The sequence below is a fragment of the Hordeum vulgare genome, chromosome 3H (assembly GCF_904849725.1).
Source record: "Hordeum vulgare subsp. vulgare chromosome 3H, MorexV3_pseudomolecules_assembly, whole genome shotgun sequence".
NCBI lineage: Eukaryota > Viridiplantae > Streptophyta > Magnoliopsida > Poales > Poaceae > Hordeum > Hordeum vulgare.
In genome coordinates, this window is record NC_058520.1 from 477,614,387 (window position 1) to 477,637,980 (window position 23,594).

Here is a 23,594-nt window from a genome sequence, read left to right on the forward strand (position 1 = left end):
ATGGGATATGAGAGGAGGTGGATCAGCCCCCGGTGGGCTGGCCTAAGTCTCTCTCAAGGTCACATGCAAAAAGGAGAAAGGAAAAAGGCAAAAAGGCCAGATTACGAAGGAGTCCTAATAGGATTCCACCTCGCTTGTGGGAGGTGGATTCCTCCCTTGTGGTTCGGACGAACCTCCTTGGATTGGAGGCCAAGGCTGCCTCCTCTCCTCTCCTCCTCTATATATACTAGAGGTTTTAGAGGTGAGGGCCAACCCTAATTGCCATGTGCTCCCTCTACTTCTCTCTAGATCTGTTCTTCCTCTAGATCAGTTTTTGGCGGTGCTTAAGCGAAGCCCTGCTGGATTAGCTCACCACCACCACCACCACGCCGCCGTGCTGGAGAACTCATCTACCTCTCCACCCCTCTTGCTGGATCAAGAAGGCGGGGATCGTCATCAAGATTTACGTGTGCTGAACGCGGAGGTGCCATCCGTTCGGCAGTAGATCCGGATGGATCGTGATGGGATTGCGGGACAGATCGTGATGAGATCGCGCGACGGCCTGCGATTTGAATTGCGTTATATACTCTTCCACTTAGCGATCTATAAGGCATGTATATTGACTCTCCCCTCTCGTAGATGATCATCACCATGGATCGGTATTGCGTGTGTGTAGGATTTTTTTTGTTTCCCATGCGACGTTCCCCAACACTCACTAGTGATAAACATGTTCACAATCAGAGAGATATTAAATAGCATAATGGATCTGAACATACGATCTTCCACCAAATAAAAACCATTAAGCATCAACTACAAGATGTAATCAACACTACCAAACACACCCCCAGGTACCAATTCGAGGTTCTGGTACAAGATTGAGTACAAGAGATGATCTAGGGTTTTGATAGGAGATGGTGCTGATGAAGATGTTGATGAAGATTGGCGTCCCCAAGATGATAGGGTTGTTTGTGATGACGATGGCATAGATTTCCCGCTCCGGGAGGGAAGTTCCTTTGGCGGAATCGCTCCGCGCGGAGGGCAAAAGTGCTCCTGCCTAGGTTCTGCCTCGAGACGACGGCACTTTGTCCCGAAATTCCTCTTCTTAAATTTTTAGGGTAAAAGAGATTTTATACCAGAAGATGATCGCTAGAGGTGGGCCAGGTGGCCCACTAGACATCAGGTCGCGTGGTGGCCCCCCTCCGGTACTTCTTTGCTCCAGTATTTTTTATTTATTATACAATAAATCTCCGTAAATTTTCAACCCAATTGGAGATGTGCAGAATAGGTATGTGTGACGTAGCTTTTTCGGGTCCAGAATTTCATCTGCCGACATTCTCCCACTTGATGTAAACCTTGCATGTTATGAGAGAAAAGGCATTATAATTACTCCACCAAGTGACAAAATGCATAAAAACAATATATATAACACTAACAAAACATGATGCATAATGGACGTATCGAAGCCGGAGCCGCGTGCCTCACCGTCGTTGTGACGCTTGCGGCCTCCGAATCTGTCGTGCCCGATGGAACCCCAACCGCACTAGAGCCTGCCACGCTAATCGAAACCATCACCCCCGCCATGTGTGAACCCGCAGACGCCATTGCCATAGAGATCCGACAGTCGGAGGCACCGAAAATCGCTGCTGAAGGGGAGGTGATTTGTCGCCGGAGGGGACGAGTTCACGGTGGAGGAGCTAGGGGTTTTGTGGAACGGGAACCATAAAATCTGTCGGCGCCCAAAAATATAGTAGAAACGGGGGCTGTTTACGGGCTTCCTCTAGATAATTTACGGATAGTGCCCTTTTTCGTGGATCTGGTCGGGCTGTTTTTTTCTTGTACCATAAACAATCATGTATAACACAGTTGACAGAGTTTTAAGGTATCTTCTAGAGATGTTCTAATGTACTCTTAGGAATGCTAAATCTCATGCCGCTACTTGTTCAAAATATTTAATTATCCATCTCAAGTTGAGAGTCACTTTATTTTATTTACGAGGAAGAGGAGTGTGGCATCAACATATTGCACACACATCACTCCCAAGATCAAATTTATGATGTACTCCCTCCATTCTTTTATACAAGGCCACTATGAAAAATACATTTTGCATCTATATAAGATCGCCAACAGTAATCGAGGTAAAAGTTAATTATGTTTTCTTGTATTAGCAACTTTTTAATGCTTGCATGCAGGTAGTCATAATAACACTTAGCTATTTTCTTCTTATTTTCTTCGTTGCATGCATGCAGGGCATTAATGATCCCAGTTAACGAGAAGGAAAGTTGGCTTGTAAAGTATTCATTAAATTTTACCTTGGTACCTATAATTTGAGTTTGTGGCCCTGTATAAGAGAATGGAAGGGGTAGTTTTCTGACAACATGGACTCGCTACCTTTGAAAAGCATCCTAGAGATCAGATCTATGACTAAAAGCAATAGGGGATGGAGGATTTTTGTGCATCAAGCCTTTCCTCGTGACGAAAAAGCCACGCTCCTCTCCCATTTAGCAAGATTCCCATAAATCCATTCTGAGTTATTCTCTTAACCTAGTTAAGAAATTTAGCACCAAAACCTCTAATAGTCAACACTTCATAAATAAAATCTAGATTAACCTTATCATAGGCCTTTTCGTATTCTATTTTAAACATTGTACCTTTCTGACCAAAAGAGTGTATGAACTGAAAATTTTCAATAGTGGATTGTTGCTACCTCTTGAGCATGCGTTGGTTTTTTTCCCTTGAAGAGGAAAGGGTGATGCAACACAGTAGCAGTAAGTATTTCCCTCAGTTTGAGAACCATGGTATCAATCCAGTAGGAGTATCAAGATGAGGCACCAATGTACCTGCGCAAAAATAGCAAACTTGCACCTAACGCTACAAAGGGGTTGTCAATCCCTTCACGATTGATTGCAAGGTGAGATCTGAAGGCGGAAAGTGCAACAAAGTAAAAGTGTAGGGCTGAAAATATGATGTGAAGTAGACCCGGGGGCCATAGTGTTCACTAGAGGCTTCTCTCAAGATAGCAAATATTACGGTGGGTGAATGAATTACTGTCGAGCAATTGATAGAACCGTGCAAAGTCATGACGATATCTAAGGCAATGATCATACATATAGGCATCACATCCGAGACAAGTAGACCGATACTTTCTGCAACTACTACTATTACTCCACACATCGACCGCTATCCAGCATGCATCTAGTGTATTGAGTTCATGACAAACAGAGTAACGCCTTAAGAAAGATGGCATGATGTAGAGGGATAAATTCATGCAATAGATATAAACCCCATCTTTTTACCCTTGATGGCAACAACATGATACGTGCCTCGCTACCCCTTCTGTCACTGGGTGAGGTCACCGCACAATATGAACCCAAAACCAAGCACTTCTCCCATTGCAAGAATCATAGATCAAGTTGGCCAAACAAAACCCACAACTCGAAGAGAATTACAAGGATATGAAATCATGCATATAAGAGATCAGAAGAAACTCAAATAAGATTCATAGATAATCTGACATAAATCCACAATTCATCGGATCTCGACAAACACACCGCAAAAGAAGATTACATCGGATAGATCTCCATGAAGATCATGGAGAACTTTGTATTGAAGATCCAAGAGAGAGAAAAAGCCATCTAGCTACTAGCTATGGACCCGAAGGTCTATGGTGAACTACTCACGCATCATCGGAGAGGCAATGGTGTTGATGAATAAGCCCTCCGTATCTGAATCCCCCTCCGGAGGGCACCAGAACGTGCCCCAGATGGGATCTTGCGGAGACAGAAGCTTGCTGTGGCGGAAAAGTATTTTCGTGGATCTCTCCCGTGGTTTTGGATTTTTCGGGGATTTATAGGCGGAAGAAGTAGGGCAGAGGAGCCACAGGGGTCCCACAAGCCTGCTAGGCGTGGGCCCGCTGGCCGCGCCTAGGGGGCTTGTGGCCTCTCTTGGTGCCCTGTGCCTTGGTTCTCAAGCTCCCTGTGTATCTTCTGTTCCGAAAAAAATTCTTTTCGGAGGTTTTATTCCGTTTGGACTCTATTTAATATTCTCCTCTGAAAAGGGTCAAAAACACGGAAAAAACAAGAACTAGCACTTGGCACTGAGTCAATAAGTTAGTCCCAAAAAATATATAAAAGGCATACAAAACATCCAAAGTTTGACAAGATAATAGCATGAAACCATAAAAAATTATAGATGCGTTGGAGACGTGTCAATTGTTCATGAGAGATTGTCCTACCAATGATTAAAGCTAATGTATTAGTAAGCACTTTAGTAAAAATCTCTAAACAACAATAATGTAATTAATATTTTTGAATTTGCTCATAACCTTAGCATCATTTTCTTTAGGTATTAAGGTGATTGCTACTTGTAAACTGCGTTGGGTTTTTCCGTGGAGATGAGAGGAAATGCAACACAATAGAGATAAGTATTTCTCTCAGTGATAACCAAGGTTGCCGAACCAATAGGAGAATCACGAAAACTCTCATCGTCAACACCTACACACATAACCAAACACTTGCACCCAACGCGGGCAAGAGGGTTGTCAAGCCCTTGAACTCGTTACTTGCAAGGATTAATACTAATATATAGATACTATAAATAGAAAATAAAATAACAAATGATAAATGGCACCGATATTTTTAGGGTTTTAGTGGTATATTTTGTGTAGATCCGGGGGTCGTAGTTTTCGCTAGAGGCTTCTCCCTTAGAGATAACATACGGTGCGTAGACAAATTACTGCTCGACGATTGCTAGAATAATGCATAGTTATGAAACATTTATTCATGGTAATGATCATGTACATAGACATCAGGTCCATAAGCAAGTAGATCGACTCATGCCTGGCTACTACTATTACTCCATTCATCGACCGCCATCCAGCATGGATCTAGAGTATTAAGTAAGAAACACAGTAATGTTTGAAGCAAGATGACATGATGTAGACAAAGTAAACTCAATCAATATGAATAAACCCCATTGTTTTATCCTTAATGGAAGCAATGCAATACGTGTCTTGTCTCTTTCTGTCACTAGGATTGAGCACCGCAAAATTGAACCCATCACAACGCACTACTCACCGTGAAGATAAATCAATCTACTTGGACAAACTTAACCGATTGATCAAAGAGAAATACGAATCTATAATAATCATGAATAAAATAATTTAGAGAAGACTCAATTAATATTCATGAATAATTTGATCATAAACCCACAACTCATCGGATCCCAACAAAACACATTGCAAAGAAGATTACATCGAATAGATCACCACGAGATTCGCGGTGAATTTTGTATTGAAGATCAAAGACAGAAAGAGATATCCATCTAGGTGCTATCTATGAACCCATAGATATGTGGTAGACTATTTCTAGAACATCATGGGAGTAACAAGGTTGATGTATGACCCCTCCGTGATTGACCGCCCCTCCGACAGTGCACCAAAACAGGGCTCCAGATGGGATCACGATGAGACACAGACTTGTGGCGATGGAAAAAGTGTTTCGGATGGTTCTTTGGTGTTTTCCCGATTTTTGAGAATTTATAAAGGCGGAGTTAGTTCACACGGAGCCACGAGGTTCCCAAGGTAATAGGGCACACCCTGTTGCCTTGGCGCTACCTCGTACGACGTCCAATCTCCCTGTGAAGCTTCCATGTCTTATTTGTGCCCAGAAAAAATCTTCAAAAAGTTCCATAGCATTTGGACTTTGTTTGGTACTCGTTTCCTGAAAAGGCAAAAACACGCAAAAAACAGCAAGGCAGTGGGTTAATAAGTTAGTTCGGAAAAATGATATAAAACATCATATAAATGCATATAAAGTATCCTAGAATGATAATAAAATAACATAAAACAATTAAAAATTATAGATACGTTGAAGACGTATCGGTGATCATAACAAAGTTTAACTGAAATATACCAAACTCTCTATAACAAGGAATCGGTGATTTTTAATGAGATCACCTTTTAAAACGCCCAAATTTTTGTGGATAAACATAAAAGTTAAACCATTAGGTCGAGGAGTTTGATCAGAGTAGGACCCAAAAATAGTTATCCTAGTCTTCACTTTAGTGAACCTAGCTTATGATCGTACATTCCCATGAGAAGACACTTTTTCACCATCACAGAAAAGAAATCCTCCGATTGTGGCACTAGTGGAGGAATGTCTAATATCACCGAAGACTCGGAAGAGGCGATGAGCTACGTGGGTGGGGAGGGTCGAGGCAACCATGATGGATTCGTTAGATGACTATGTTCTATTTGTAGCGCTCTGGGACGGACACTATGCAGATCTAGTTGTTCTGCTAGCATCCGCATGATACGGATCCCAAGAAGCCATCATGCAGAACGTGCAATACTTATTTCTAGCAACATACATATACAACAACTCTGGAGAGTCAAATTTAATGAATGGATACATACAAGGGTCACATGACCAGGATAAAATGCAAATATATCTTTGACGGGTAAATAATACAAATGTCGTGTGAATATTTTAAAGGAAAGCAAATGACTTCCATATGCCCATCCAAATCACTGTCGGAGAGATAACGAGGCAAATGTCGTCCTTCAAACAAAGATTATCTGCTTCTCAAATGCTACATGCTGGTTTGCAGCATCCAATGGCAATCATGAAGGTGTTAAGCTTAGAGACAGATACCAACTCTGTACGGGAAAGATATGGGGCGGGTCTAGATTAGTCATCTCTGGTAGAGAAGGGCACCGAGGACCGAAAATGAGAATGTTGGCGGCGCTGTGCTTGGGAGGGAGAGGCAGTGGACACTATCAGGTGGAGAGGAAAGGAAAGTAGGCTAACCGGTATGGTGATAGTTTAGGTATCGTTTTTTTAAACAGTACTACCTCAGCCTCGATTTATTACTCCCCGTCGTATTTTAGGTTATAGCTTGACCTTATATTTGACTAGTAAAATGTTAATGCATGTTATAAAAATATATTATTGATTGTATTTAAATGCATTTTTCAGTTATTTTATTTTCGCTATGTATAATTTATATTAGTACTAGTAAATGTGCCCGTGCGTTGCAACGGAAGAAAAAATCACATGCGCTATCTTCCTTACACATAGGTCCACATCCCTTACTTGTGAGGGTATATGGCTGTCTATCCATATTCAAGTTAAGAAATATCACAATGCATATCAATTATACATGAAACGTTCAACCTTTAAAGAAAATGAGGTGAAAGAGTGAACTTTTGAAATGAACGTAAAAGCCAATTGCCTTTTGGGGCAATGTATTACTAAAATATCAATGTATTATTAAAATATACTTACAACTTAAGATGTAATCATGAGAAAACAAAGTTGAAGAATTCATTTTTTATCAAGAAAAGAAGGAGAGAACAATGCTCAAAACTACAAATGTGAGATTGTAGACAACACACAAATTATCAATCACTTGATCTAGTTTGGTCGCCTTATTCCAACTAAAGAATATTATATATCAATGAGGTCAATCTCCATGTTGTACCAAATTATCAATTCATCAATTAATTTAAAAAATCTAACTGGTGATGAACTAAATGATTCACACAAAGAGCTGCAATTAGAGGAAGTGGATAAGAATGGCAATTAATATAAATGGCAAACAACATTCTAACAAAAAAGTACAATACTTATAGACAAGGGTAACAAATTTGGAATTTATAATTTGATTGAATGGAAAAAACCTCTGCTTTATCGGTGATGCCAATCCTGAAATAAGATGACAACTTGAAGGAAAGAGAAAAGCAATTTATTCGGAGCTCGTAGCTCATAACACAAATTGTTGTTTCCAGCCTGACAGGTAGACATATACCAGTTTCCCTTACATGTGTGCCCCTTCAAAATATTGCATTTCTCTCATTACCAAACATAGGATGTCAAATATTTAACCTGGAAACCAAAACATGTTACAATATCTATGAAGAGTTGCATCTACTTCATTTCAATGCGATATTAATTAGGAGGTAGTAGCATGCAACATTTACAAATAAAAGTTTTGCAGTGCGCCAAGGGCCTCTTCAAAATTTCGTTAAGCTGAATCTTATCGTACCTGCCGGCACCTCCTTTTGGTTCTTCTCATTGGACTCCATCTGAGATGGCTACACGGCCGCCTGGGCGATCATCAAATCGACTCAAGTTATTAACAGCAAGCCTTTGTCTCCTCTCATCTCAACAGATTGTGCATTCGATTTCACAAAATTATATTTCCAAAACATATCCTAAATATTTGATGATCTTGTACTAACTATATAGTATGATAAAATTACAAAAAGAAAAGTATGACGCCGATAGACTGACCAACCCGTTCTTGGCTTGTTCACTCTGTTTGCTCTACACCGAGGATTACATTTACATTCGCATAGTATCATGTCAAATGTCTCACGAATTAATAGCACATAACTTCTCTTGAAAAATATGAGGTCATGCAGGATGCAACCAACCTTGGGTCGCCACGGAAACCGAGCAAGATGTGTTATCCGCGGCCATGTCCTTGGTCGGCCTCCTCTGTTGCTCCGTTCTAGCCCAATCATCAGTTAACTCCAACCACACCAACCCTCTTGAATTCCAACTCGAATCCACCACCATGGGTCACTGTCAGCAGCTCCTCGCAGCGTGCTGACACAAAATCCGCCGCTGTCGTCGGAATCTCCTAGCTGCACTCAATAAAAATTTTAGTGTGTTAAACAGGCACACAAATACCTTTAAAGTAATTTCCTTGTACAAATAGGCAAGTAGGAGAAACTTACAGGGAGCAGGTTGTACTGACCAACATCTAAAAACTGACATATCTTTGATGAAGCTACATAACTTTACATATATCTACTAACTTATTATCCTATGATCAAGTGTTACTTTCCATAGATGACTAACCTGGAACAGATGACAATAAATACGATCAGTGCCGGTACCAATAATCAGTACACATATCTAAAATTTTATCTCTTAAGAAGGAGCGCAAAAAACATGACAGAACATCACATAACTAATCCAAACCATATATCCATGTACAAAATTGCCACAAACGGAGTAAAGAACATCACACACAGCAACAGGATATGATAGAAATCCCCATCTTAACTGCTTCAAAATTTCTCTAGCTGAACCCATCGCATACATTGGAAAAGATGCTAAGTAACATGTTCACACACTGACAATTATTCAAATCAGGGCAAAGATGAGTAGATCAATTAGGGCACCTTTAGATTTGGTAAATATTCTGTTGGTATATTCATCTAGTTCTGCTACCTTCGTCCAGAAAAAAGGGTAATCACACCCGATGACATGAGGGCATTAGCAGATGGGTGGACGCCTTAGGGATGTGTGGGGAGGGATACCTCAGTCGGAGAAGCAATAGCTTGCGGAACTGCCGGAAACGGTAAATGAACAAGTCTGCATAAAAAATATATAGGGGTTGCATTGCATGGTGGTGCACCTGAACAAGGAGCTCCATAGGATGCTTGCTTTCTTTCGTTACAGAATCGTCCCAGTTATCATCATAAGCATTCTCGAGGACGACAAGTGGACATGCCATGTCCCATCCGCCACAATCACAACCCCCACCATACCTCCATCTATCTAGCAAAGATGATGGGCTGGATTCATTATCGCTTGATAATCCATGCAGACCACTCGGTGTGACCACTTTGATAGTACCAGCGGACGAACACTTCTTGTCCTTATTAAATGGGATCTGAATGACTGTTGCTGCAATCTCCAAATGAGGATAAAGATCCTCTTCAGACCATGGCCGAGATGTCGATACCTCTGGATTATGCCTTGCATCATGCTGGTGGTCAATCAGATTAATCTTCTGTGGATATTCACGAGAGACTGGTTTATCAACGACGCCACAGGATTCCGGCTGACTGGGCTCTGTACACTTGGTCTTCTCCTCGGCAGCAAAACTTCGCCTTGCGTGAGCGATATCGTACAGAACAAACTCGGTGTTGACAGAATTATTCAGAATGCCATCTTTTCCAACTTTAGAGCATAGATAGGAGGAAACCTGCATCTGGCCTACAATTGGAGGCAAACATCTGCGCTCATCTTTGGAAGACCTCCCAACAGTGCTTCCTCGTTTACCACCACTATGGAAAGTGTAAATCCGGATTAGTTCACTCCCACTCTCCCAGGACCTAGCAGAAATGGACTCTTCCGGGCCCTCGACACAAAAATCATAAAAGGGAATGCCATTTCTGGAATCACATTTAAGAACTGCTTGGAGATGAGCAGGTGATAAAGAAGCCTCCGTCATATGCCGACTTTCTCCATTTGGCAGGCAATTGGATGATGCTTGGCTCCGCTCAGTCCTCGAGAGATCACTGAGCAACGATTTGCGGGGCACGCAGTTTCTGCTGCTTGCCGGCACAACTGCAGTGTTGGGCTCTTCCTCTTCAGCAAGAGATGGGCTGCTTCTAACAGACTTGGACTTCATGATGGGGCTCAACATCTTCTTGAAAGGACTTGATCGAGCTGCTTTAGTGATGCTCTTTGTGGTGCGATTGACACATTCTGATGGACTGGTGCCATCAGAGGCGCTCTCCCTCTTTGATGGCACAGACTTATCAGGAATATTACTTGCTGGAACCCTCTGCCTCTCACCATGGTGTTTACTTTCACCAGCATATACGCCTGAGGTGAAGTCGAATTGAATTTCCACCTCCACGGAGACCTACGCGTGCACCAGAGGACACCGTTGCTGCAGACCTCCCCGAGGGCAGAGGCAGGAGGTGGCTTGCGGCTGCGCTGGAGGCAACTCCGAGGGGGAGGCGTTGCACATCCAGTGCGGGAGCAGCGGGGATGGGTTGCCCGCGTCCGGATCTCGCTGGATTCGAGCACGGACGAATCGTGCTGGTGGCCCTGGAGCTCCTGGTATCTTGAAGAGAGGGAGTTGTGAGGAAGAGAGAAGAAGGGAGAGAGAGATGCGCTGCTCATCTGCTCGTCCTGCAAGGGTCCGGACACCGACTGCGACGCGAGGTGGAGGAGGTCCGGCCGGCGCGGTCGGGAGTAGGAGGGAGCTCGGGGAAGTGGCGGCGAGCGTGGTTCTGGCTGAATCGGTCTCGGATGGGTTTTCCAGGGCCACATCTGGGTCTCAACGGTCCGTGGACTCGCCCCAAAGCAGCTGTGTGAAACGTTTTTTAACTTATTTACTGGACTGCAGGTTTATTCAGCCAAACGACAGGGACTTTTTTGTAAAAATGTTGCGACGGAAATTCCGACAGAAGCGATAGCCGCTTTATTATTATTAGGTAAAGATTAGTTAAAATTATAGTCAAAATATGACAAAAATACTCGAGCTAATAAACCAGGACGAGTTTGGTGGGAGGGTGAAACCGTAAAAGATCTTTTTTTTTTTTGAGCGGCTGCGGCTGGGGGAATCCCAAAAAAAGGCCCGTCTTTGGGCTTTGGCTTCTCCGGCCCAGAAGCTGGTGAGCCCGCTGTTTGTTGCGGAAGCAGCAAAAAAACATGTCCGGGCGTAGCACCACTCCGGGTCACGGATTCCGCGTCGCCGCCTCCACCCCTGGAAAGCAAATTTCTAGGGTTCCCTTCTCCTCTGACGGGAAGCAAAAATCTACGGGGGATCAGGACTTCAGGAGCTTGTCCTCCGCCTCCTCCGGCGCCACCTCGCCAGCCTGATTTGGTAAGCCCGCCCCACAAACCACCGCTGGATTTTACTCGCCCCCCTTGGATCTCGGTGCACGCTGTTGCCCCATTGTGCGTGCTCTGGTCTGGTGCGCAGATTATTCAAGTGCTTTGAGCAGGGGAATAGTGGGTTGATACGGATAACTGATATGTAAAGGGGGCTGTGGCACTACCATGTTCTGCTGAACCTGTTCTTGTCGAACATGTGGCCTTCTATAGGCCGAATGTTTCAATGAGAGTCCCTTTCTGTCTGAATAAAAATGGGACACTGCTACACTAGTCAGCTGCAAGCCTGTAATGCTAGTTTTGTGCCTAAAGATGAAGAAAGTTGCTCAGTCAGACTATATAGTATATACATGTCTAGGAGTTGTTTCTCCATAATAAGCAAATTTAGATTTAAGATTCAGTGTTTCAGTTGGTTATGGCAAATGGTTAGTTCTGCGAGAGCAACATTTGTAGGGGAGAATAACTCACAGTTGACAGATTAGACTGCGTTAAATATTTCTAATATAAGACGAATGCCATATCTTCTAAGCATATATATGCCTTGTTTGATTGTATATGTTTTTTTTTTTTCATTTTGTACATAGTTCCTTCCTTGTATAAGCCATGATTTTAAATCTTAACACATAGAGCAGCGCTCATGCCGTCCATTAGATTTCTTTCTAGCTGTGATCATCTATGGCATTCTGGCAACTGATCTAATGATGTTTTGTTTGCAGAGTAGTAGTCCATGTCTTCAAGGGCAAGAGGACGTGCACGTCGTGGCCGGGGCCGGGGCAGATGTTCTGTGGCAGAAAATGAAATGGATCATCATGAAACATCTGCACCTTCTACGCCGAGTACCACTTCTGATAGAGAGGACAATGTTGGGTTTACTCCCGAACAAGTCCATGTGGCTTGCTATGCAGGACCTCCGGAACCTTCATCCAGTACACTGCTCAATCCTAAGATTAACCACCGTTCAGATGCAATTTTTGGCGATCAGGTTAATCTAAGGACAATAAACTTTGTCATATTTCAGGGAAATAAGTTAGTAAAACGAGATTTTTTTTTCAATAGCACTGAGTTCTATATTCTGTACTATTGCAGGCCCTGGAGCAGTTGAAGTTGCGTCACCACAAACCCTTAAAATTTCATGAGAGGTATCGTCCTTATTTGAGGGATGCTGGATTGCTTGGGCTCTCACAAATATGCCAGAGAATGCCTCAATTGGACAAAGCCTTGATTACTGCTCTTGTTGAGCGTTGGAGACCAGAGACCCACAGCTTTCACTTGGCTTCTGGGGAGATGACAGTCACACTTCAAGATGTTGCAATGTTGTTTGCTCTTCCTATTGATGGCCGTCCGGTTTGTTCCAGTACGGATCATGATTATGGGCAAATGGTCCTTGATTGTCTAGGTCATGACCCAAGAGGTCAATCAATGCCTGGAAAATCCTTCTTGCATTATAAATGGCTGAAGAAGCACTTCTATGAGTTACCAGAAGGGGTGGATGATCATACAGTACAGAGGCATGTTCGAGCATACATCCTGAGCCTTTTATGTGGGGTGCTCTTTCCAGACGGGACAGGAAGGATGAGTTTGATATATCTTCCATTGATTGCTGATCTTTCTCTTGTTGGAACATACAGCTGGGGCTCCGCAGCCCTCGCATTCCTCTACCGAGCTCTTTGCTCTGCCGCCTCCTCCCACAACATGAAGAATATAGGTGGTTCATTGCTTCTCTTGCAGCTTTGGAGTTGGGAGCACTCTCATGTTGGCAGGCCATTGGCTCGGTCTTCCTCACTCGTGGAGACAGACATCCCACAGGACTCGCCCCCAATCGGCTTCCGTTGGGTGGGTGCTCGTGCACAAAGTGAGAATGCTACTCGCTGTCTCAAGCAGTACAGGGATGAGCTAAATCTTCAGCGAGCAGATCAGTTGAAATGGGAACCATACATGCTCATTGAGTCCTCAAGCTTACCACCACTTTGTACAAAAGATGCTGACCTGTGGATTACTCAAGCACCACTAATAAATTTTCCTATTGTTGAGATGTATCTGCCTGAGCGAGTAATGCGGCAATTTGGGCTTCGGCAATGCATTCCACCACCTTTTCGGCCTACCCTACAGACATTACATCGTATTAGTCGACGTGGTAGGGAGCGTGAAAATTGGGAAGAGACGCATCATGAGTATATTCAGGAATGGGAAGCACGGCGACAACGCATATTTCGGGAGGCTGAGCAATATGATTTGTCATCTTATGATGAGTATCTGCAGTGGTACTCTGGAGCTACACGGCGGTATCTTGTGCCATCAACCGGTGATGATGCTGAAGCAGGACTTTTATCCCCACCCGATGATTCCTCTGATCTTCAGTACAAAGCCAAATCTCCTATGATCCGCAAAGCGGTAAACCTAATTAACTCATCACATTTATATGATTAGATTCCACAGTTGACTGAACTAATATTTCTCTCTATATACTAATACGATTTGAATTGAAGCTTGTCCAAATAGTTCATGCATACTGAGTCAGTACTGAAGATGAATTCATTCCTGTAGGTTGATAAGCTGCATGGTATGATGAAGAAGGCCAAGACAGCCATGGCATCCGCAGCTGATACGGCCACACAAGCCTTAGTTTTTGAATTTCTGCATGGCTTTGAAGATGTCCTCAGTGATCTTGGTGAGATCAAGGAAAGCGGTGGCCCAGCGGCTCCGCCTTTTGATTCAGCTACTGGCTCAGCTGCTGCCCATCACGAGCCTTTGCTTTTGCTTGAAGCTGACCAGAACATCATATGTGACAATCAAGAGGGTCAATATCAGGAAGATGAGGACCTTCACACAATGGAGCAGGCTACGTTGGGCCTCGAACCTATGGACGAGGTAAACCACTGTGTCGACAGTTTACTACTGGAAGTGCACGAAAACTGTGACTCAGCTTCATTAGCGATTGAGAACTGTGAGGCAGCAGACTTTGCTATTCCACAGCACACCGAGGATGTTGATCAAGCTGGACACCCTGCCGAAATGGAAAATGGTGTACAGGTGGTCGAACCCATGTCCACGTGTGAGGAAAATAATGGCTTCGATGTTGCGCCCTCTCCACAAGAGAGCGCCGATGTCAAACTGGAAGGTGACGATGTCGCGACTGCAGAACACGAGGACGTGGAGGAGGAAAACAATAACGGTTGTAACGGTGCTCCTTCCTCGCACCCGTAGTTCATCTGTCTCAAAGTCAGAGGAGAGACATGACGCCAATTCCAGCTTTGTATGTCACATATGTAGGGATTAGATTGTAGCTGATGCTGCCTTTCGGAGTTTGCCGTGATTGGCATTTCATTTTTGCTGACATTATTCAGTTTGTTATGCAGCCTGACATATAGCCTATTGATGTTGGCTAAGTGATTCAATCCATTATTTGTTTATTAGTCGTGCAGGTACTTTTGTAGCTGGCATGTTTATTTTTGAGGGTCATTTAGCTGGCATATCTCTTCGTTAACAAATGTCCCAAGTCTAATCCAGCGACTGTATTTACACCTTCCACGTCTGAATAGCAAATATTTTTATTTCTTGAGAATCGTCTGAATATCAGCTTCAGGCGAAGATGTGTAGGAGAAGAAAATATGGGCCGCCAGCAATTGGGCTTTCATACCGCACACGTGAACAAGCCCAAGGGACGACGGTCCGAGTCACAAGTCCAGTGCAGCGATCGCCCGCCACACAGAACAAGTCCAGTGCAGCGATCGCCACACAGGGTCCGGTCCGGGCGCTGACTGCCGCCAGCGGCGTTATTTCCGCGGCGCCCCTCTCCAGACCCCGTCTCCGTCTTCGCGTCGCCACGCCACCGCCACCGCCATCGCTCCTACGCCATCGGCGAGAAGAAAACTCCGCAGGGTCGCAAGTCTCCGCCCCCCGCCCCTTTCTCTTCTTCGCTCTCGCCTTCTTCCCAGCCATGGATGGGATCATGAAGGTGCTCGATCACACCGTCCGGGAGATGTAAGACCCTGATTCCTTTTTTTCTTTTCTCGTTTTGATTTGATTGTTGTGCGCTGACCTCGGACGCGGTCCCCCGTTTCCCAGAAAGAGAGAGGTCAATCTCAAGGTGCTCAAGGTGCCAGAGATCGAGCAGAAGGTTTGATTGATCGTGCTTCTCCTCCGCCTGTGTAATTTGGCCGTAGGGAAGGAAGGAAGGTCCATGGTGTAGCTGTCTTGTCTGAAATTTTGTGCATAAACAGGTTCTTGACGCGACCAGCGATGAGCCGTGGGGGCCTCACGGTTCGGACATGGCGGACATGCACGGGCCACCAGGAATATGTGAGTGCAAAACGCTCCAATTCGAATCCTCCTCATCACTTGATCTCTTTAAATAGAGGGTATTGAGTATTTTTTTGTGTGTGTGCACATTTTGATCGAGTCGTCGCTCTCTCTGCTTTCAGCGGCGAATGCCAGATGATCATGAAGGTACTGTGGCAACGGCTGTGCAACACCGACGCAAACTGGCGTCACCTGTACAAGGTGATGAGCTCGAATTGGAATTGAGAATTGTGATGAGTCCACTCCTTGTCTGCTCTGGGTTGTTCCTTGGTGACAGGATGTTTGTTTCACTTGCAGGCCCTGGCTGTGGCTGAGTATCTTCTGGCTAATGCCACTGAGCGCGCAGTCGAGGAAATTATTGACAACAGCCCACAGATTGCGGTATGTGCCGTTGTGGCTCATTCCGTTGTATATATTTCCGTGTGTGTATATATATTTCGTTCTGGAGTATAATATTTACCTTGCCATGATGCTGGTTTTCTTTGTGAAGAAACTCACAAAATTTGAGTTTGTGGAGCCTAATGGAAAAGATGTTGGGCTCAATGTGCGCAAGAAGGCCGAGGCTGTTCTGGCCATTGTGGATGACAGGGAAAAGCTTCAACAAGTCCAGGAGAAGGCTGCTTCTACGAGGGACAAGTAAGGCATTCACCGTTGATTTATCGTGCATTATGGGAACATAACTCTCGTCTTTCCCTGCACATCTTAAACTTTGCAATTTGCATGATCATATGTTCAGGTACTTGGGAGTGTCATCAACTGGAATGTCATACAAATCAAGCGCAGCATCATTTGGCAATGGCAGCTACTCCTCTGGTAGTCGCTATGGGGGCACAGCTGGTTCAAGGGCAACTGCCTCATTCAAGGATAGGTACACTGGCACAGAATTGAGCAACAACAATAAGCCAAGTCACAGCAGCACTAGACAAAGGTCGAAAGAACCTACTAAGACTGCTAATAGCTCCAAATCGGCAAAAGGAGGCTCCAAATCGTTGTCGAGTCCACGTGCCACACCTGGTGTTCCAAGTTCACAGAAAGGAAAGAATGAGAATGATGGCGACGACTTCAATCCACGAGGATCTTCCACATCTGGTCATTATTCCCTACTATATCTCTTAAGTTTTTTTTTCCGATAAAGGTTTTTTTTATTGATTCGTAATGTAGCATCAAGGGGATACAGACACAATGAACACACCCGGATATCTCTAAGTTTGGTTAAATTGTATGATTGCCATGGTTCCCTTGTCGCTGTACCCATTGTTATACACTTTGTTTAGCATGTTATTATGCGCTTATTATGCTGCTATCACTTATCATTCTGCTTACCAGACTGCCTAGCTAATAGCCAAAGTTCTTTGAATTCTCTTTTGTTTGACATACACACCAGTGCCATTGGCTATTTCTTACCTAACTGTAGCAAACACACTCACTGTAGCACTTACTGGATTATTTAGCTGAGATGCAACGTTGTATGCATTTTCTTTTATTTGACATACTCACCATAGTATTGTGGCATTTTTTCTTACTCAGCTTTATTTTTGGAGTGCAGCTGGAACAGCTAATGTGAGCTCCAATAATTTGGATCTCTTTGGGCCGAGCTTCATGCACGGCCTTGTTAACACCGCTGCAGCTACTTCAATAGCTATACCAAATGCTGGCAGTGCTGCAGTTCCAGAAATTGATTTGTTTGCGGATGCAGATTTCCAGTCAGCCAATGCTCCATTGGAGGCAGCAACATCAAGTGGTTCTCGCCCTAAGGTTTGTTTCTTGATCTTCTTCAAAAGTTATCCTGGCCTAACGATATATTTGTAGCAAAAACTGTTTTCTATCTCTTACAGTTCTTTTCAATAACATCCCGCTTAAATATGATATATTAATCTCACAAAAATGGTGATAGGACAGTGTAGCAATTCTGAAGATTCATAATCCAAGCAGGCTATTGGACTGTATAATTGACACTCACACTTCATTTGTTCTGCATTTGCATTCACATATTTTATGATAAAACATTTCTACTTGTTGGTCATTTCATATATTTTCTAACTATCTGCATTCAAATGTCATTGCAGGACAACATTGATCTATTTGCCATCAGACCATCCTTTGGTGGCTCAGCTACTTCAGACATGGAGTTCTCAGTATGTGATAGTCCCAAAAAACATCCAGAGCAAAAAAGTTCTTCCCTTGCGCAGCCGCCCTCTGCGTCTTCTTTCGACCCCTTCAACCCATCCTTTGCCACATCATTTCCTTTAGACACAGAGTTCTCAGTGCGTGGCACCCCAAGCAAATCTTCGCAAGGGAAGCCTCCCACACCTGAAAATTCAAGTGACACAGCTTTCAAACCTTTGGCTGGAATTCCGGTGAAGAGTTTCAGTGGATCAAACTCTTTTGGTGTATTCTCTTCAAGAACAGGATCAGCTGTTACTCAGCCAACACATGGTTCTGCTGGGGCCAGCAAGAGTTCTTATGGCAGTCCTTTGGAGGAGTTGAATTTTGGTGCCTTTACGTCAGACGAGGAATCACGCACGGCAAGTGTCACCAAATCCATGAACGAGTCACTCGCAAAGCAGAAGCAGGACTCCATGTCGGCATCAAAACCAGCTGTGAAGAAAGAGACTTTTCGGGTCAAATCTAGCATTTGGGCTGACTCTATGAGCCGTGGGTTGATTGATTTGAATATAGGTGCACGTAAGTATCCTTACTCTGCTAATGACGATTTATTTGTCCTTTTGACTTTTCATACCCACGTGGCTGCCCGAACCATGAATTTCTTCGTCCCTGCTGCAAAATCATCATTAATAATGCGGTAACATGAGTTCTGGTTGCAATTTAGTACTCCCTCCATTCACAGTTATAAGATTTTCTAACTTTTTTCTGAATCGGATGTATACAGACACATTTTAGTGTGTTTGTTCGCTTATTTCAGTCCGTACGTATTGATATATCCAGAACATCTTATAGTTGTAAACGGAGGGAGTACATACAGAACATTTCTTGTAGTTCCAGTTACCCCCAAACCTTGATCTTGTTTGCCTCTTGTATAGAAAAATAATGTAAGATAGTTTAAGACGTGAGCGTGTGTGCTTTTTTGCTTTTACATCATGTAGGAAAGGTGCCTACTGGCATCTTGCGCTAGATATCATTCTAGATGCGCAAAAGGAAGGTACATGCTTTCTGGACTGTAGCTTATGACCGCTCTACTTTTGGTGATATGCAGCAAAGGAGGATACTTCAGATATCGGGGCCGTTGGGCGGCTCAGCAACGGTTCTGAGGAGAAAGCCCCGGCAGCTGTTCCATGGTACATGGAGGCAGCAACAGGCACTACTGATCTTCCACGCTCCACAGGAACAGCCGGCAAAACCGGCATTTTCCAGCAGCAGCAGCACTTTGGGAGCTTCAGGTGATCCTCTTCTTCTTCTTCTTTTTTTTTTTTTTTTTTTTTTTTAAGAAGCGCAGGAGAACTGCGATTTTCATTAATAGGGAGGTGGTCCTGATTCAGGGTTGTATATTCACGCTTACCTTGAGTGGTCATATCTCTCTAAATCCGTGGTTCCCGCGCTATTCTTATCTGTTGGGCATCTCTACAGTTTTGCACCCGAACATGTACCTTTTCTTTTTTGAGATATGCACATGTACTCTTCTTATGCAATGATCAGAAGATGACTAGATATATCGCAGAACACCTGTAATCTGCGTCCTAGAGATGTGATTTTGTATACATTAAAAAGTCAATGTACTTTGTGCAGTGACTGATGAACTCAAGTGATGGTCAGAATCGTGTTAGGCTCTTTCTTGCCCGCCCATGGGCTCGCAAATGCGCTTTATGTTTCTGATTGACGGATCACTCGCAAATGCGGGTTTTCGACACACCCTTTGGCAAGGAAAATGTTACAGTATATGTGGATTGCACTAGCCCTTTTCATCAGTTCAGACTTTTGGTTACGTTGGATAGTGCATGAAGCTTAACATAGTATCAGAGCTAAGGTCGCTCTTTTCCGGTTGCATGTGTTGACTTGTCTTCTCCGTCACACATGAAAGGGGGTGTTACATTATATATGTGAATTGCACTAATCTTTTTCATCAGTTTGAACTTTTGGTTGCGTTGGCTAATGCATGAAGCTTAACAGAAAATACGGGCTAGCGATGTAGCTCCATTGGGCTAGAAGCGCTGAACTCGCAGCTGTGAACTCTCACGTCTGAGCCCCATGATAGCAGCTCAGAGTCGTCATATCGTTATCACTTGGGTTGCTCCATGCTTGGATATCCCGTAAGCCCATAAAACTTTCGAAAGTAATCCATGCCACCTTCTCGGATGCTCTTTAATTTTCTTTCTTATAAGCTTAATTAAAGTTTTATTGCTATAGGCCTATCCATTAGCTTGAGCATAATAAGGGGACGGATTTAACAATTCAATAACAAAAGATCTAGCAAACTCACGTGACACATAAACGAAGAACCTTGATCAAAAGTCAAAGTTTGAGGAATATAGAATCTGTGAATAATCCGCTTCAAGACAAAATTAATCACTTCCTTATGGGTCATATTTCTTAAAGGGATCGCTTCGATCCATTTGGTAAAATAATATGTAGCTACTAGGACAAAGCAACCACTTTTAGATGAAGCAGGATGTATTTGAACAATAAAATCTAAACCCCGTCCTCTAAACGGCCATGACTTAATAATAGGATGCATCATAGCTGCAGATGCCAATTGAACAGTTCCAAATTTCTGGCATTCTTCACTAAAAATCTATTTCTGAGCTCAGGCTCATCTACAGGCCTGCTGAGTAAAAAAATCAAGACAAATACTAAAACAATTAAAAAATAAATTGGATGATAGGTGATTTTATGCGTAAGGTTCGCACCAAATTTTTTATAATTTAAACATCTAAGCAGATCTCGGCAAAAAAGACAAATTCAAGATCTCTAAAAAAGTTTACTGTACATGCACCATTTTGATTCGATTTGTCTTTTTTTCCGAGAGCTCCTCAGATGTTCAAATAATACAAAAATTGGAGCGGACCTCATGCACCAAATTATCTATCACACAAAAATATTTGGAATTTTTTAAATTTTTTTAGTATTTGTTTTGATTTCTTTTACTAAACGGGTGCAGATGAGCATGGGCACATAAACGCCGCACTTCTTTCTTCACACTCTTTATAATAGTTAAAATAGTCCCTTAACATCGTCGGTCAATAAAAACCTGCTCTTTTTAATAATCATTGCATCTTATAAGCTGACTTGTGTGTTCTGCATAACCCTTCATGTACTTCACCCATAGCTACCTTTGGCTGATCAGGACCCAAGCACTTTAAAAGTAATCTATTTATGGTTTGGCAGTACAAGTCACTATTCAGCAAAGTATATTTTTAAGCTTGTCGTCGAATTTTTTTATCTATTGTTTGCCCGGGATCCTTTAGATATTAACCAGAGGAGTTCACCAATCACCTGGTTCTAAATTAGTTGCTGATTCCGTCATTTGTGACCCCTGGAGCGAATATCTTTTGCCTTGTACTAGTTGCTACTGGATCTAACAAGGACCTGTTGTATCCTTTAGTGAATTAATATCCAACAAATATCGGTTTCTCTAATATGAAGAACGCCCCCAACTGATTTGGCATCTGGATGCTTGCAGGGTAAATAATTTGCTATAGAATTCTCTTCCCTAGGTATATGATTGATAGTGAAAGTATTTAGAGACTTACCTACATATAAACATCGGTCCAAATAGCTATTCAGTGGTCCATCAAAACATTGGAATTCACCATTAATTTAATGGACAACCAGAAGTGTATCCCCAAAAGGCTTTATATCCTTTACACCCATATGCTAAATTTTGTAAACCAAACAACGAAGCTTCATATTCAACTTTATTATTGGTACAAGGATATTCCAAATAGACAGATGTTTCATAAACACCATTGTTTGGTGAAACTAAAACACTGCAGATGCCTTGTCCATCCCTACAAACCAATCCATCGAAATAAAAAAATTATGGGCACACACTAACATAATTAATATCTTCTTCATCCTTAATCCAATGATCAACAATAAAATTAGTGATGACTTGACCTTTCATAGCACACACGATTCATATGACAAGTTATATTCTATTAGTGCATAAGCCTATTTCCAATCCTACCACTAAGAATCGGTTGTTGTAGCATATAATTAATCACTTTGGTTTGGCAAGCTACTACACATGTACTATAAAAGCATATACAGACGAAATTTGATGCATCGGCTGGATCCTCACGCAGTATCGACCGCGCGCCCGCTTCCTTTGTTTTGACTTACGATCACCCGACTCTTCCTCTCTCGAGCGATTATTGTTTTTTACAAAGAGGGAGGGAGCGCAACGATACATAAATGGGTTGGTTGTGCTCGGTTAGATAATTGGGCTAAGCGAAGCGTCCCGATTTACCAGAGGGCTTGTTTTTTTCTGGAGCAGCATCCCCTTAGGACAGTGGCTCTGACGTCCAGAAACATCCAGATTAACATAACGAACGGCTAGAAACGTGAAACACTGAGAGGACACAGATTAGACTCAGTTTTATTGCCCTAAATATAAACATAAGTATATTTTTTCAATAAACACATACCGACTCTCAGCGCAAGCAAGATGGTCCAATCCTTTTGATAGCAAAGGACAAGGCAGAAAGTTCTCTTATATAAAGCAAGATGCTCTTGCGGACACATGTGAATTGTCGTCTACTCACATTCATCATGTTTAATTGATTCAAGTTTGTTACTTTAATAATTTCATTTATGGGTGGACGAGTGCTTGGGCGCTGTTCTTACATGAATAAGCAACCCACCTATGATTACCCTCTCTCGCAAGCATCTGCAACTACGAAAGAAGAATTAAGATAAATCTAACCATAGCATTAAACATATGGGTCTAAATCAGCCCCTTATGGAATAACACATATACTAGGGTTTAAACTTCTGTCACTCTAGAAACTCTGATACGCAGCATCCCATGATCATCTCCATGGATACACCCCCAACACCTCAAGCTACAAGTGGTCCCATGACAAGAGCCCGTGCATGTGCCATCGAGACCAAGGTGACATCTCTCGTTAATGACTATTCCTTTGATACAAATGGAATGTGGATGCTACCTCAAGCGGAAACTCTATGCACGCTTAGGTACCAGGATCAAGGTCTCCAAGACACTATGGAAATGGACTCGAAGACGAACGAGCGAGAGGACCAAAGGAAGGGCAAGTCTTCCGGTGCTCGGAACTTCCGGCCTGCCCGGAACCTCCGGTCCGTGTGCTGCTCGATAATAGCGGGCTTCAACAACTTTCTGTCAAGCCTGGAACCCGTTCGGAACTTCCGGCCCCCGCTCAGCCCCGGCACCTCGACCAACGACATCACTCGGAAAAGCCCGAATGCAGCCCGGAACTTCTGGCGCCCGAAACTTCCGGCCTGCGTGCACAGTCACTCGGGCCTGAGTGCCCATGTACCCCTTCGGCCTCTATTTTTGACCTAGACTATAAATACTCATCCCCTACCTTCGTTTTAGGGTTAGCTAATGTTTTGACAAACTCTTGTTGAGCTTAGCTCCATCTAGTATCCTCTTCCCATGGAGATGCTCTCCATGTGAGAAGATCCATAGTGATGCCAAGACCCATATCTAGGGAAGATACCCTCGTGGATACAAGGCCC

The 23,594-nt window shown here is 43.3% G+C and overlaps 2 protein-coding genes and 1 pseudogene across 3 annotated transcripts; 2 read left to right on the forward strand and 1 right to left on the reverse strand.

Moving 5' to 3' along the window:
• Positions 1–8,506: 8,506 nt before the first annotated feature.
• Positions 8,507–11,057, reverse strand: LOC123441889. The gene is made up of 4 exons (XM_045118072.1): positions 10,782–11,057; positions 9,308–10,644; positions 8,720–8,780; positions 8,507–8,626 (listed from the first exon to the last, which is right to left on the reverse strand). The coding sequence occupies exons 1-4, from the start codon at positions 11,055–11,057 to the stop codon at positions 8,507–8,509; spliced, it is 1,794 nt and encodes a 597-aa protein (XP_044974007.1).
• A 359-nt stretch (positions 11,058–11,416) lies between these two features.
• On the forward strand, positions 11,417–15,034 carry LOC123444359 (serine/threonine-protein phosphatase 7 long form homolog). Of its 2 annotated transcripts, XM_045121051.1 has the most exons (5): positions 11,464–11,613; positions 12,338–12,603; positions 12,708–14,012; positions 14,166–14,489; positions 14,595–15,034. In XM_045121051.1, exons 2-5 carry the CDS (start codon positions 12,349–12,351, stop codon positions 14,823–14,825), a joined length of 2,115 nt encoding a protein of 704 aa, XP_044976986.1. In that variant the 5' UTR covers positions 11,464–11,613; positions 12,338–12,348; the 3' UTR covers positions 14,826–15,034. The 2 variants fall into 2 exon arrangements, with proteins under 2 accessions (XP_044976985.1, XP_044976986.1); XM_045121050.1 differs by having other exon boundaries at positions 11,417–11,613; positions 14,166–15,034.
• A 317-nt stretch (positions 15,035–15,351) lies between these two features.
• On the forward strand, positions 15,352–22,726 carry LOC123444360 (annotated as a pseudogene).
• Positions 22,727–23,594: the final 868 nt, after the last annotated feature.